Source organism: Perca flavescens, chromosome 19 (genome assembly GCF_004354835.1).
Source record: "Perca flavescens isolate YP-PL-M2 chromosome 19, PFLA_1.0, whole genome shotgun sequence".
Lineage (NCBI taxonomy): Eukaryota > Metazoa > Chordata > Actinopteri > Perciformes > Percidae > Perca > Perca flavescens.
In genome coordinates this window covers 4,401,167-4,418,216 of record NC_041349.1, presented here as the reverse complement: position 1 = coordinate 4,418,216, position 17,050 = coordinate 4,401,167, and the positions used below count along the sequence as shown (strand labels likewise).

Sequence of the window (17,050 nt, the reverse complement as noted above, 5' to 3'; positions counted from 1 at the left end):
CTGCTGTTTAACGTGTTATTAGTGTTTACTAGCGTGACATGCAGCAATGTTTCTGGTGCCTCTAACGTCTGTTCTGGAGCATCAGAGCGCAACGCAGACATTTAAGTGGCACCATAATGAGGCACCGAAATCCACGTTGTTATTTCGTCCAGTACATACACCGGTTCGTCGTTAACGTGAACATGTTCACGGCAAACGCGCATGTGTGGAAAGCGGTCGCACAACTGCTGAAATGGCTACTTCATAGTATCCTTCAACAAAGAGGAAAGTAGCACAATATGGATATGAAAGCAGTTATAATTAGCCTATGTGACAATCAAATTATTTTTGGTTATAATCAACAAATAATCATGTTAATTTAATTTATTGTTATCTCAATGTTGATCAAAATAATCGTGATTATCATTTTGGCCATAATCATGCAGCCCTGGTAAAAACACATCTCTTCTGACTGCACCTCGGATGATGGTGAAAAAATAAAAATGTGTGCATGTCTGATGAAGATTGACTCAAAGGTGATTTGAGGGGATGGGTGTGATTCTTACTTTCATTGCTGTTTTGATCATGTTTTGCTATTTTAGCTTTTGACTGGACTGAGAGGGTTCATACCATGTTACCATATCTGATGATGTTATCTGGCACATTAACATAGTCTCTGTCCCAACTCTAGTCTGAGAAGAAGTGAGTTCTTTGGGCCAGCGATCACACCACTTTAATTCTAAAATGATGCCAAGATATTTTGTGTGAACACACCTGTTGAACAGTTCCCTATGGTAACTTGGGCATGCAGGGCTCGACATTAAGGCTTGTCCGCTTGTCCGGGACAAGTGGATTTTTTGTAGGGCCAGTGGAAGAGAAATTTACTTGTCCCACTGGACAAGTTAAAACTCAAACAAACTAAAATGCCATGTTAGTTCACGTCATGTGCCACTCATTACGTCTATGTTACCGATTTGAAACGATAATTTCTTTCCCCCGCAATCCCGGTCAGCGGACCGCTAACGTTAGACCCAGCCGGCTAACGTTAGGCCCAGCCGGCTAACGTTAGACCCAGCCGGCTAACGTTAGACCCAGCCCGCTAACGTTAGACCCAGCCCGCTAACGTTAGACCCAGCCCGCTGTTCAGCTCGTTCTCTGTAAGCAATGCAGCATGAAAGCACGGTGAACCTGCCGGTGTTAGTTAGCTAACTCCGCCTTAACGTTACCTCCTCGCCACATCGTTGACAGAAAAGGAGAGACCCGGTGCTAATACGGCACCGGTGCCTTAACCACCGTTATCTACCGGATCGAATTGCAACGCGGTGCCACTGAAATGCCTGCGCTTCTCTCGGATGCTCCGAAAACGGATGTTAAAGGCAACCTAAACATCGCCGCATTTTACGCTAGTTAACACTAGACTCAACAGCAAGTAACGTTAGCCTATCGTTAGCTAGCAGCTGGAGTAAACAGTTAAAATGCTGACAGCTAAACGGTGTAAAAGTGTGTCTGTATTTCACTGGAGAGGAACATATGACAGTGTGCCGCTGCTGTTGTCGGAAAATCACAGATGTCGCGTTCACTTGAAATTCGCCCCGCCAGCGTCGTTCTGCATTCAAAGTTGTTGTGAAATACCCTTTTACTATCCAGTGGTTGTTTTTGTCGTTTAACAGGAACTTACTGGTGAAATAAGTTATTGTTATAAGTTATTGTTGTTCCATTTTTAATAAATCATTTAATTTTGCCTTAGCAATAAACAAGCCGTTCTATAATGTCGTTTTTTTTGCTCCTTTTTGAAAAAAAATAATAAAAATATGAGGATTAAATATCAGGTAATAATCAACTGTAAAGTAGCTACACCTTTTTAAAAGGATCCTTTCGGTAAATCAGCCTCTGCCGGGTAGAAATTTGTGAAATTGTATAAAAAAAGTTAACACCAACATTTAGTGGCAAAATCCATTGTTATGTCTACAAAATTATTTTAGATATAGTAGAAGTTCAAGTCACCACTACTTCTGGTCAAAATATTGACTTAGTATCTCAGAATATAAACTAAGAATCTCAAAGTAATGAGAAAATGTCAAATATTGACTTAGAATCTCAATATATTGGCTTAGTATCTCAATATATTGATTTATCTCAAAATATTGACTTAGTATCTCAATATTGACTTAATATCTCACTATATTGTTCAGTATCTCAATATATTGATTTATCTCAAAAATATTGACTTAGTATCTAAATATATTGACTTTATCTCAAAATATTGACTTAGTATCTCAATATATTGACTTAATATCTCACTATATTGGTTCAGTATCTCAATATATTGATTTAACTCAAAATATTGACTTAGTATCTCAATATATTGACTTAGTAACTCAGAATATTGACAGAATCTCAAACTAATAAGAACATTTAAAATATTGACTTACAATCTCAATATATTGACTCAATATCTCAAAGTATCGACTTAGTTTCTCAATATATTGACTAAGTAACTTAGAATATTGACTAGGAATCTGAAAGTAATGACAAACTTTAAAATACTGACTTAGAATCTCAATATATTAACTTCTGCACACCGGCGTGCAACATATTACTTTGTATTATGGAGTCTGGAGATCCTTTTTTCTTGGTGAATGGGAAATCTATTGTTGCGGCACGTTTGTTTCTACTGTTTCAACTGAATTGTATTAATGTTGATAGTGTTTGGATGCTTTCAACAGTTTGTTCAAATTCTGCATTAGCAAAACACAATTTTTTTTTATAAAATGATGAATCTTTACCCGGACAAGACTTTTGTGCATGGACAAGTGAAACGTAAATGTACTTGTCCGAAGGACAAGTGCCTCAAAAAGTTAATGTCAAGCCCTGGGCGTGGCATTTCACCTATCTGGGGTCAAATAGGATTTCCTTGGTTTGGGTGGTGTTGAGGCTAAGATGGTGATGGTCACACCAGACCTTTCATCATTTCATCATGGTACACTGAACTGAACCTTGCAGCAGGCTTAGTATGATCGTGTCGTCTGATAATTTGATTAGATCATTATTTGGCTGCTGACTTCTGCTTTCATTGGTGTGAAGTGTGAAGAGGATAGGTGAACTCCAACAGCCTTGAGGTGCTCCTGTACTGCTGTCCTGTACTGTCTGACCTCTGAGAGAGAGAGACCTCTACCTGTTGGGATCTGGTTGTTAAAGGAGAAGTAAAACCATTTGATTTAGTTTAACTTCTGTACAAGCAGGTGAGGTTGAAGCGTGTTGAAAGCTGAGCTCAAATCTGCCTGTGAAAAACAAGTCCTCATAAATCCAGCAAATTTAAAATTCCATCACAAAGAAAGCGGAAGGAAACGGAAAATACTAAAATTGAATTGAGTCTTACGTTGAACAGAATTTTACAAGTGACGACACTTTACAACTCAGTTAGTTTTGAAACTATTGATTTTGTGAAATTAGTTTTCTACAGAGTCCTGGATGTTGAGGTCTTTTGAAAAATAATAAGTAATAAGTTTTATTATTGTTTTTCAGACCTGATTGAGGTAACAGTGCATCCTGGAGATGATGTCATTCTGCCATGTCAGGCTGCTCATCCCTCCATCAGAGCTGTAGAGTGGAGCAGAGCTGACCTGGAGGAGCCAGAATACGTCCTGTTATACAGAGATGGACACCTGGATCCAACCTACCAGAATCCATCCTTTAAGGACAGGGTGGAGCTGGTGGACAGAGATCTGAAGGACGGAGACGTGTCTTTAATTCTGAAGAATGTGAACATCAACGACGCTGGAACATACGAGTGTCGAGTTGCACCAGCTGGTTCAAGACGTAAAATGAGAGGCATCATTGACTCGGAGCCAATCAGAACCATCCGTCTGCAGGTTACAGGTGAGTGAGTCTCTCTCAGTGAGTTTTTCTGAGTATCATGTTGTAGCTGCAGTTTCTAACATCAGAGAGGATGAAAGCTGCTCCACTATCACACTTTTACTGATCCAGATGTTTGATTCATCTTCAGGTTCTGAGGATAGAAACTCCTCTCCTGTTAGTCGATACCGTGGACTGGTAGCAGGTGTTGCAGGTGCACTGCTTCTTGTAACCGTTGCAGTCCTGACATAAGAACAAGAGATCAGGACCGTCTGCTGCTGCTGCTGCTGATGAAGCATCGGGCGATGAGCCCGTCTTACAACTCCCAGAGCTCAGTAGTACAAAGACATTTCACTCGAGTAAAACATATCCCCTCCGTGAATCTCCACCTTAGCGTGATGGAGGGGTCTGTGTACCCGATGAGTCTGGGATCTGTATCATCTGGAGCTCTGAGATCCTCTAGGGTCTCCATGATGAGATGGTCCCAGAGGAGGGTCAGACTGAGAAGGATTCACTTCAAATGAACTTTACCTTTTAGAGAACTAGAACATTTTACTCGAGTGAAAGTACTATTGCTTTAAAGAAAAACGTTAGGCTATTTATTTGATACCTGAAAATGGTGCTCAGATAAAAGATAAGTCATTAAAATGTTCTTTAAGAGCAGAATGAAGCAGCCAACACAGAGATGTTCAGACAATATAAACTCAGCAGTATTACACAGAAATACTTTGCTCCATTAAACTAGCAAATGTAATCTATTACTTCAGCCCAGCTGTACTCAGCGCTGATATATCACAGCAAGCTTTTAACAGGCAATGTTGTTTCTTTAGTTGTAAATATCAGCAGGAGCACCAAATATCTTATAATCAGGTGTAAAGAGCTCTCCATCATGTCATCTGTTTGTGTGTTTGATCGAGTTAATATTTTATATGGAGTGAATTTTAAATGCTTGTTTTCTGCTGGGTAATATAAAGCCTCATGTTGCCTTTCTTCCAGCTAATGATTTAAAATCAACTAACATTGAATGGCGTTTAAGTATAACGGCGTTACTAACGGAGTTATTTTTTCAGTAACGGAGTAATCTAATTAATTACTTTTCCCACCGTTGCAACGCCGTTATCGTTACTGAGAATACTACAATTTGGTTGAATGAAGCGCGAGGTGTCATCAGGCTTTGGCTACACATCAGCTGCCTGGAGAGAGCAGGGGCGGGGGGGGGGGATGATGACACCATTGCAAATGTGATGATGATTGGCTGGTTGGGCGGATGCCCTGCTCACGCTGTCTCACTGCACGCTCTGACTACCACTTAACACAAGACAGCAACAATGGCGACGAGCCAGGGACATTCAAATGTAGCGTTCTCGAACTAGAAGTACCGGCACTACTTCTCGCTCATTGAAATTAAAGGCAAGAATGTTTATGTAACATGCACGCTATGCCCAGGAAAAAAAAAGACTTTATCCACGTCTGCCTCAAGCAACTCCAATCTTCTGAAGCCCCTCACATCAACTCATGCTAACAGGACACTTGTTGCTACTGCTAACCCAAGCCCGAGCCCAAATTTTTCGGGTCATTTTCCTTGCACTTGAGTTTTATTTTATAAAATTCAAGTGCATAATATTTATGTAGTGTATATATAGTTTTTATTTCTATGCATATCATATGGCAGGCTGCAATCTATTGTGTTCAAATAAATACCACATGTTCTAAAATACTGTTTATAGTGTTTTTATTCTTCAATCAGTTAATATAAACATCTTTGATGTTAAAGATATTATATGTTACTTTGCTGAGTAACTAATTACTTTTACAATGTGGTAACTGAGTTACTAACTCAATTACATTTTGGGAGAGTAATTTGTAACTGTAACTAATTACTTTTTTAAAGTAAGATGACCAACACTGTTGATTACATTGTGAATATTGTTGTTATTGTAATTATTAAAGCTTCTGATGCAGCTCAGAATATCTCAGGGGGACATAGAGGATGAGTCTGTCTCTAAATAAGACATTAAACTGTATAGCCAACTGTTTGTTTTTGGAAAAGGTTAAAAGCTACCTAGATAAGAGTTATTATGGTGGTGCTGTCTTCCTAGACCTAAGGCAAGCTTTTGATACTAGTCATCACGAAATTCTTTTATCTAAATTAACATATTTACATTGTTCTGAGCAAGCTCTCAACTGGATACAATCATACCTGTCTAGTAGAAAGCAATGTGTTCATATTAATGATGCAAAGTCCCCACTCTGTGAATGCCCAGTAGGGGTCCCCCAAGGCTCCATGATTGGTCCAATCCTGTTTACACTGTACATAAATGATCTGCCAGAGGCATGTAAAAATGTTGATGTTCAGATGTATGCAGATGATGCTGTAATCTTTAAAAAAAAAAAAGGTGGCAAATAAAGTTGAATTCATTTTGCAGAATAAACAAGTTAGGCCATTTCTTGACACCAAAGCTGCCAAGTTGAGTATTATTTTATAAACTGGTCATTAACTAGCATAACTAAAAAACTGATAAAAAGACATTGTCATTTCACCATTGAGATATCTTAAGTCAGAGAGCCATACATTTTTAAACTTTGACAATTTCAAACATTTCAAGTATGATTGGTTGGTATATAAAGTGTTACATAACAGATTTAAAGCTAATTAAAGATGATGAGAGGCTTTTCTGTCTTTCATTGTTTACATGTATCGGCATAAAACTATTTCTAAGTCAGGACTGTTTGAAAATGAAGATCCATTTCATGTGAAATCATTAGTTGCAGCCAGTGATGCCACTACTACTATTACTAGTAACGCGTTACTCTAATCTGAGCACTTTTTTCAGTAACGAGTAATCTAACGCGTTACTATTTCCAAACCAGTTATCAGATTAAAGTTACTTATCCAAGTCACTGTGCGTTACTATTTGTCACTTTCCTTAGTAAAAATATACATTTTTGCTTTCTTCTTGCGTCTCGGGGAGTGAAGTCACGTATGCGACAAGTCACGTTTTCAGCATGTGGACAGTTCACGTGTACCACGCAGTGACTCAAACGTAAACAACAATGGAGGGAGGAGGGAGATGGAAATACAGTCACTATTTAGAGTTTGTGTCAGCTAAAGACGGCAGTATTAAGGTTGGTTGTACACTGGTGGCGACAAAGTGCTATCTAGCTACAAAAACACGACGTCAAATCTGAAGAACCATTTGGAGTCGCAGCGCTGCAGTCAAACTTACAGAGCAAGTCCCAGCAGGTGGAGCGAAGCAGAGAGGAGGTCCCCCCCCACCACCCAAACAACAAAAGCTGGACTCCGGTGATGAACCAGTAAGTAGGGGAGAGTTGAAGAAGTTGGTCTGGCAGTAGGCCTATGTTGTAGAGGAAATGCTGCCCTTAAACACGGCTGACTCGCTCTCTTTCGTGCCATAATAAACCAGATCCTACTACTGGCAGCGCTGAGCTGCCTCACAGTAAACCGGTTCAATTCAATTCAATTCAATTCAATTTTATTTATAGTATCAAATCATAACAAAAGTTATCTCGAGACACTTTACAGACAGGGTAGGTCTAGACCACACTCTATAAATTCCAAAACCCCAACAATTACAGTAATTCCCTCAAGAGCAAGCATTAGCAGTGGCTATTGCGACAGTGGCAAGAAAAAACTCCCTTTTAGGAAGAAACCTCGGCAGACCCAGACTCTTGGTAGGCGGTGTCTGGCGGGCCGGTTGGGGGCGTGATGAACAGTGGTGATAACAGTCACATTAGAAGTCACAGTGACTTTGAAGGTTATCGTGGAAGTTCATGTCATAGCAGGGCACATCGTGTCATACTGAGTAGTGCAGTCTCCTATACCGGATCCTGACTACTCTGTGCATAGGAACATCACAGCAGGGCGTTGGGGGATGTAACGTGGCGCTGCAGAGCATGGGTGGAGGCGGCGGGTGCAGCAGGACGCAGCAGGATGCGGCCGGGAAATGCAGATAAGGACTCCGGGGAGTAAACTCCCCAGAGCTAGATTAGTAACAAGCATTTCTTGGACAGGATGCATACAAAAGTAACAAGTAGAGATGAGAGAGCAGCTCAGTGTGTCTTAGGGAGGAACAGCCTCCCTGGCAGTCTAGAATTGTAATAGCATAACTTAAGAGAGGCAGGTTAAAGAGAGGAGCCTGGTCGGGCTAGAACTCCCCCCAACCGGATCGGGCTGTACTGGCCTGCCTCCCTCTACTCTCGCTAGATTATTAATTATACAGTATATAAAACTGATGACTACGAGGAGAAGCAGGTGGGCCGGGTTAGGCGGACGCTGCAATTCCTCACTCCTTAACTATAAGCTTTATCAAAGAGGAGGGTTTTCAGTTTACTCTTAAATGTGGTGACGGTGTCTGCTCCTCGAACCCAGACTGGGAGCTGGTTCCACAATACTGGAGCCTGATAGCTGAAGGCCCTGGCCCCCAGTCTACTTCCAGAGACTCTAGGAACCATAAGTAGCCCCGGTTGTCATGTTTATGTTGAGGCTGTGGGGGGGTTGTCGGCAGCTGCTGCATGTAACTAATAAAGTAACTTGTAATCTAACTTCGTTACTTTTTCAAAGTAACTGTGGCAACACTGGTTGCAGCCCTACCTGGCTTTGTGCTACTTGTATTATGTTTTATGCAAGACTAAAGTGTACCTGTTGTTCATAAAGTTCTTTCAAAAAAAAAAAAAAAAAAAAGAGTAGCTCAAACTTTCTCGGGCACTGATTGGCTGAGGAGAAGCAGAGGATGTCTTCATTCATAGAGCATCGTGGAGACCGACAGACCGACATTAGTGGACCAGAGTTCGGCTGTAACGCGGAGGATTCTCTCCGCAGTATGGATTTGGATCTGTTCTTGCGGATTATAATGTCAACAAAGACGGACGGAGGGATCCGGAAAGCGCGTTGGGTGACGGGGGAAAGCTCCGCGGCTCCTCCGGCAGCAACAACCAGGAATAGGAGACACCATGAGAGGGTGAGGAACCGCATATGCTTGACATCTTAGTTAACGACGCTTGTCTTTGTGAATTTGACGTTTTAATGTGTAGGCCTATCAGTTTAAAAGCACTCGGACTTGTCTTGTTGCGTGGTTGCATGCACATATACCGGTAGTATTTGGATAAAAGACTTTGAGCATCACGTGAATACAGGAACATACAGTAGCCTAGTCTATGTTCACTAGTTGTTTCTGCTGCCCCAATAAGGCAGCTTTGTTATTGAGCACATTTCAGCAGCAAGACCATTCAAAAAATACATTTAAAAACAAAAATCACTAAAGAGAATATAGAATATAAAAACAGGTTGAAGTAGAATAAAAGTTATAATGTAGGAAATTAACTATTGTTTTTTTTTTAAGGCCTAATCTTTAGTCTTTATTTAAAAGAAGTGAGGGTCGCAGTGGACCGGCAGTGTTCTGGGAGTTTCTGTCCATAATAATAATAATAATAATAATAATGATGTTTTATACAGTAGGCTATGTAGAGCATGGAAAGTGCTGCTTCTCCGTGTGTGTAGTTGAGACTCTGGGGACAGACAGCAGAGATGTCAATGCTTCATACTGGAGCAGCAGACGTTTGGTTAGGGCTCCACGTGAGCTTACACGTGACAAGGGGAACTCCCTTCTTCTTCCTGAAAACCGCAACAGCTGTTTTAGGTTTCAAAATTGACCGACATGTTGCCTTCCGCTGTTCTGTGTTTCCTGCTCTTCCTGCCGCTTTCTGCCTCTGAAGGTAAGAGGTGTGTGTCTATGTCTGTATGTGTATATATATGTATATGTATGTATATATGTGTGTGTGTGTGTATATATATATATACGCCTATATTATTACAGGACATCTTCAGGAGACTTTTTAGTAAAGCTATCAAAGCATCAGAGTTGTTTACATGTTGGAGTTTATTCATCTTTGTTGCTGACAGACCGGTTCAGCCATTTTCTTTCTCTGTTTCAGTTCCTCTGAGTTCTGTCTTAACCCCCTCCAGGGGTCAGAAGGAGTAAACCTGCAATAGCAGCTTTTAGTTTCTATTCACTGCAGATCTGGAATAATCTTCCATAACTCTCCAGATCTTCTCTGACTCCGTTGTTATTTGAAATCGAGGCTGAAAACTTTCCCTTCAGGTGGTTTAGAGACGCTCATTTATACGCTTCTGAAGTCTTTAAATCCTTTTTATTCACTTTTGTATGTTTTATGTAAATCATTGTTGTGGCCAGAATTACAACAAAAACACTCTTTCACAGAAGAAAAAAGAAATCTTAGAAATAAATGAGGCTGTAAACAAAAATGAACCCATTTTCACAAATAAAAAAATAAAAATGAAGGGGAAAGTAAGATTGGATATATATATATATTTTTTTATATTGATATATTTATTTAAAATATTGTATTTTTTTTTTTTTATATATATATATATAAAAATATATAAAAAGATATATATCCGGCTTTTATATATATAAAAAGAAAGGAAAAAGTGTGTGTGTGTGTGTGTGTGTGTGTCCGGTGTGTGTGTGTGTGTGTGTGTGTGTGTGTGTGTGTGTGTGTGTGTGTGTGTGTGTGTGTGTGTGTGTGTGTGTGTGTGTGTGTGTGTGTGTGTGTGTGTGTGTGTGTGTGTGTGTGTGTGTGTGTGTGTGTGTGTCCTTGAGTTGTATAACTTCTGTTGTCAGTTCATTTAAAAGCCTGGTCTTGCAAATTGTTGTGTTGAGTGTTCGGACCTGTCCCCACTGCTAAATAAAATCCAAAAGGAAACACTGCAAATATAAAATAAGATATTTAGAGATTGATGAAGAGAAGAGCCTCCTCTCAGGGCTTAACCCTTGTGTTGTCCTCCCTTCCTTGTTTTTGCTTTTTCCAACATTTTAAAATGTTAAATTTTTCTTCTTCACATTTTCAGCGCTTATTTCTACGTCCCATATTTTCTGATTATAGAATAAAAATTGAAAACGGGTCCCAAAATGTGACCCAAAATCAACACAAAGGTTAAGATGAGATATTTGTGTCTTAATGTGAACGTCGGCGACAGAATAAAAGCCATCAGGAATAGAACAAAGTGGGAAGTTTGATGAGTTTGTGTTTCTCATGTGACGATGAACATCATCTATCATGGGATCTTCTGTTCAAAAACAGAGGGAACAACGTTTACTTCCAAACTAATCTACAACTTCTCCTTCAAAGACTTTTATCTTTTGCTTACCGTAGTAAGGAGTACTTGTTCTGACTCGGCCTGGAGTGGACAGTATATGGATATTATATAGATATCAACAACATCGTCTTAGCTTTTGAATATTGTAATTTTGTCGTGTTTCAGCAGACTGTTCCAGCTGTGTTATGATTTGCCTTTACCCACTTAGTCATCGTATCCTTATTATTATTATTATTATTATTATTATTATTATTATGTGTGTGTGTGTATTTATATATTTTTTTTATATATATATATATATATATATATATATATATATATAGTGTATGTGTGTGAGAGAGAGAGATCTTTTAATTGACTATCTGGATTTTTAAATGTTTGTTTTAATTTAATTATATTTGCCTTTTTTATATATATATATATATATATATATATATATATATATATATATATATATATATATATATATATATATATATATATATATATATATATATATATATATATATATATATATAATAGGGCTGCACATATGACCTGCAAATCAATTGCAAATCACGATTAATTGCACATTTTACCTATACGATAAATTAACGATTTTCTTTTTGGTCCTCATAGTTTATTGACAATGTTTGTACTGCACACAGTACAACCTGTGTTCCAAACCCCTGTACTGTAAACAGGCTCAAATATTGAAGGTGAGATATTTTTTTTCTGATTCAGAAGTGCTTATTTTTTGCGCTTTTTAAATTTTTTTTTTAAATAGAGATGCACCGATTGACCGGCCGGTGACCGGAATTGGCCGATTTTCACGTCATCGGCCATGACAGGCGACCTGCCGGTCAATCTGACATATGCCGATTTTATGCCGATTTTATGTCAAATTCACTCGGGCCCCGCGTGATTAACATCGCGCAACATCAGCACCACACCAGCGGCCAGCGGGGCGTCAGCGGCAGAGGGACCACACCGTTCGCTAACGTCAGCTTCTTGTCTCCTCTGGGGTCTGATAAACAGTAAATTCATCAAAGTCAGGGTGCTCAATGCTATTTTCCAATAAACTGTAGCTGTCATATTTCACGGGACCCACGTGAGTGCGTATTTCATGTTCCAGTTTTTCAGCCTCAGAGGAGAGAGAGAGAGAGGCTGCCGATGACGTGAAAATCGGCCGATTCCGGTCACCGGTCCGTCAATCGGTGCATCTCTATTATTTATATATTATTGCCATTACCTGTTTACCCTGTTTTCATACATACAGAAGTTTAGTTTGCTAAATATATCACAATTTTTTTAGTTGGATATTGGATGTGAAAAGAAGGAAATGGTTCTTCTATAACGTTGCACTTTAAATGTGTGTTAATTTCCCACACCAGGTGTCATTTATAGTTCTATTTTATAGTGATCCATTATCTGTTCAAAACATTCTATGCAAAACGTTTCGGCCTAGAAAGTTGTAATCGGTGCAGCTCTATTTTTTAAATAATTGAAGGGAACACACAAAGCGGGAACTATTATGGCTATTTATTGAAAATGTCTAAAATTGAAATGCACATTGAAATGAAAATTTCTCAACAGGACTGAATTACCAAAATTATCGGCATGGTAAAAGTACATCGATAACGGCGTCAAAATTTCGATGTCGATACATTTTTGATAGATAGAGGTGTGTGTGTGTGTGTGTGTGTGTGTGTGTGTGTGTGTGTGTGTGTGTGTGTGTGTGTGTGTGTGTGTGTGTGTGTGTGTGTGTGTGTGTGTGTGTGTGTGTGTGTGTGTGTGTGTGTGTGTGTGTGTGTGTGTGTGTGTGTGTGTGTGTGTGTGTGTGTGTGTGTGTGTGTGTGTGTGTGTGTGTGTGTGTGTGTGTGTGTGTGTGTGTGTGTGTAGAAGGAGTTGGGTTGGGAACTGGAGGGTCGCTGGTTCAAGTCCCCCTACAGAGAGAGAGAGAGAGAGATAGATTTTATTTATATATATATATAGCGATGTTTTCATTCATAAATATATAAAATCGTTTAAATATTTTTCCATGAAAATGACAGTAACAATACAAAAATGATCATTGCCTACAATATCGTGAATCCTATCGCAATCACAATACCAGCCTATTTTCCTCACTATTACTTTTTGCACTCTACATCTACTTGTCTTAATATTATGTCATATTTGTATTTTTGTATATTGTGTTGATATGTGCCTATATGTATATTGTTGTCTGTATTGTACAGCATGTGTCTATATTACTAGTCGTTTACTGAATGTTTACTGCTACATGTCTATTTGTTGAATATATATATATATATATATATATATATATATATATATATATATATATATATATATATATATATATATATATATATATATATATATATATATATATATAACACATAGCAAAGTCAAATTCCTTGTGTATGTTAAGTATACTTGGCCAATAAATGTGATTCTGACGTGGTGCAGCCCTAAAGAGAACCAGGATTCCTTCCAATCTAAGTTAGACTTCTCTCTGCTCACCGTAAAACTCTGTGTTTTCAGAGCCAGAGGAGTTAACGGTGAAGCCCGAGCAGGACGTTACTCTCGGGTGTCGGGCTCTCTCAGACGGCGCCGTCACTCTGCTGGAGTGGAACAGACGAGACCTGAAGGACGACGGCTACGTCTTCTTCTACAGGAACCAGCGCGCGTACGAGAAGTACCAGCACCCACGTTACCGGGGCCGGGTGGAGCTGAGAGACCCGGAGATGATGCACGGAGACGTCTCCGTCGTTCTGAAGAACGTCAGCGTCAACGACACCGGGACGTACGACTGCCGAGTTATAATCACCGGGGGCAACGAGAGCAGGAAGCTCATCGATCTGACCGTCTCCGACTCCGGTGAGTTTGTAGAGACGCAACGATTGCCGAGAAGGCTCACCGAGAAATCAAAATGATTACACAATTATCAAAACCTTACACTCAAGGAGCAAAGCGTTGGCCCAGATTTCCACCACCATTAGCAAAATGTCAGCCTCACACTGTTGGCAAAACACTCAACACACTTGTTTACATTAGACACAGAAGTATATCATGATGTCACTTCCTTGCGATTCCAAAGCACTGACTGGTCACATGACCTATGAGCCAATCTATGAAACACAGCCATCAGGTGCGCAAACACATGGTTGCCTAATTGGAGACACACCAATCAGTTTTAAGCACTATCAAAATGCAGCAGCCAAGTCTAGTATTGTCTGTAGTGTTGTTTTTTCAGATTTTTTTTTTTGTTGTTGTTGTTTTTTTGTTTTACTGTAATTGTAACCTGTACTGTGATATGAAATGTAATATACTGTTATTTCTTACTTGTTTTTTTTTTACTCATTGAGCGATGTTTCAACTTTTAAAATGTTGTATTTGAAAATTGAAACTTGAAACTGGATACAGTATTTTATGTCTGTCTGTTGTTTGCTGAGCTAACCGTGTTATACACACTACTGTAGTAGCTGTTTGAAAACTGGAACATGTTGTTGTGATTCTCCACGTTGAAAATGTTTACTAGGGGTGTGCAAAAAAATCGATTTCACATTCGTATCGCGATTCGAGAGAGAGAGAGATTTTGGATTGGATAATTTGCATGCAATTGCGCAAGTCAGGGCCCGCGCAGGGTGGTAGGGGAAGACTCATGAATATGCCTGCTCTGGTTGGGTTGGTTAGGTTTAGGCGAGAGGAGTGGTATTGGTTATGGTTAGGGTAAGAATGTCAGGGCGATAATATTCCAAAAAGGTGTAATACATGAGTAGTATGGATAACTGTGTAAATATATGCCAAGGTACTGTAAATACACAGGGGTGCAAATAGCATACATTGATATTTGTACCAGACGGGGTATTAATAGAACACATTGCTGTGTGCACCGGCGGGGTACTAATAGTATTCATTTCTAATTGCACCAGGGGTGCAAATAGCCTCACCAAAAAAAACGCAAACATCGGCCACCGCCATCTCGCCGTCCCCGAGGCGAACATCGGCCAATTCGTCGTTGCGTCACGAGTTTGTAGAGTTGTAGAAGAGATTTAGTGATTCCTCTCTTCTTGTGTTCTGCTCTGCAGATCCCCCAGCTGGACAGGAGGGCAGATATCCTGGACTCGTGGTCACTCTGTCAGTTGTTGCAGTCCTTCTTGTTATTATTCTTCTTCTTCTTCTTCTTGTCATGTATAAACGGCATAACTGTCACAGAGAGAATCCTTCATACAAAGCTCCGAATCCTGAAAGCACCGAGGTGACCTGAGTGTCTGAGTCCTGCGTCAGAAAGAATCAACAGTTTAAGTTTAGAAGAGACAAATCTGTTCACTAAGAGTTAAGATCGTAGAAATGATAACACAGCCGTTAACACGCTCATATCAGCAGTTTGTGATTTTCATAATATTGCATAACACCTTTTAAGTTATATCTCTGTATGTGTTCTTCATGTTTCACTTTCTGCACTTTAAAGCACTTTTTTTTATGTTGCACTGCACTTTATTTAGCCTCTTGAGTTTTATTCTGTAAATAAATATATTAACAAGATTAAAAACATTTCCTTTTTTTTCCTGATGGAATGGTTGTTCTGGATCAATACCGCCCAATTTGGGCGCCCGCGGGCCAAGTTTGGCCCGTCCTCCCTGTCTGTTTTGGCCCGTCGTGACATTTGACATTCTTAGTCCCCTCTTATTTTTAAATTAAAAAATAATCCACGATTTGTTTTTTTAAATAAAAAAAATAGGTATTATTTCATTTAAATTATGTTTGACCATATATGTAAAAAGGGTCGAAAAAAGTGACAAATGTTTAAAAAAACATAAGAAAAAGAGCAAAAGAAAAAACTTATTTTCAATTTTGACCCGAAAGGACAACAAGTTCCCGGTCTACAGGAAGACAACCCGAGGGTTAAGAGGACGAGGAGCCGAGTGCATGCTCCTGTCCGTAAACAACTTTTCTTTTTTTGGTTTACTTTAGGAAATTAATCCTAAAGCATCGCGCGTTGTTCATAAACATTTACAGACGCGTCGGATGTGGTTTCTGCAGCTGGTCGAGCTGCTTTTAGTTTTCATTTCAATAAGATGATCAAGTTAAAAAAACGTCATTAATGATTTACACCCGGTGAAATATTTCTTTTGGGGGGGTAAATTACTTTGCATGGTTGAACGGTGCAAGAAGATGGCTCAGGTCTGTGTTTCTTGGCTGTGTATTGATGCTTGCATGGCTTCTTATACTGTGTGTATTGATGTGTAACTGTGCTAATGTCTTGCTGCTCCCTGTAGCTCTGCACGGCTTATACTGAGAAATCTTATTTGTTGCTCTAGCTGTCTGTGTGGTGTCTTGTTGACTTCTGTCTGTGTAGTTTAACCTGTACTAATGTCTCGCTGTTTCCTGTTGCTCTGGTCTAAAATCATCTGGCCAAAGGACTACAGTTGGAAATTATAGATCACATTTAAAGCAACACTAGAGAACTTTTTGTACCTTTTTTTTAAAATAATGATTCCAAAATCGTTTCAGTGGTTCATCAACTCGTAACAGGGTGAACGGCACTTCGGCATTCACATTTGCTACCGGCTATAATCGCACTATGCAAGTTTGCCAGATCGGGTAGCAGATCTGTAGTTCCAATGAGACCTAATGGGACAATTCCGCTTCCAACCTGTAGGGGGACCAAAGAGGAAAAGTTATATAGTGTTGCTTCAAAACACTGGCACTGGCACAGAAATGTTAATTAATGTGTGTTGTCCTTTATAAAATAAAGAATAAGATCTTATAGTCTTCAGCTTCTTCCATTTTCAGTTCTGTGTTTTGCGTCTGCATTACAATTGTCTCTTTCTGTCGTGGAGCACTTTGTCCATAAAAGTTAAAGTCGACAGTCTGCAGCTTCTCTTGTTTCAGTTTGGGCGGTGATGGCGAAGTGGATCTGACACATACCTTTGGTGTGGGAGACCCGGGTTCAATTCCCACTGAGATACATCAACCAACATGTCCCTGACCAACGCACTTAACCCCTAGTTGCTCCAGAGGCATGCAACCTCTTACATATGTAGTAATTGTAATTTTCTTTGGATAAAAGCATCAGCTAAATGACATGTA

At 39.5% G+C, this 17,050-nt stretch overlaps 2 protein-coding genes across 2 annotated transcripts in view; both read left to right on the top strand.

Annotated features, from left to right (window-relative positions):
• The window catches only part of LOC114546120 (low affinity immunoglobulin gamma Fc region receptor II-like), a 1,096,214-nt gene that overhangs the window by 450,149 nt on the left and 629,015 nt on the right, over positions 1-17,050 (top strand). The gene's annotated exons all lie outside the window — the stretch shown is intronic.
• LOC114545257 (myelin protein P0) lies at positions 9,441-16,362 on the top strand. Its single transcript, XM_028563551.1, has 3 exons — positions 9,441-9,567; positions 13,499-13,834; positions 15,046-16,362. Exons 1-3 carry the CDS (start codon positions 9,510-9,512, stop codon positions 15,222-15,224), a joined length of 573 nt encoding a protein of 190 aa, XP_028419352.1. The 5' UTR covers positions 9,441-9,509; the 3' UTR covers positions 15,225-16,362.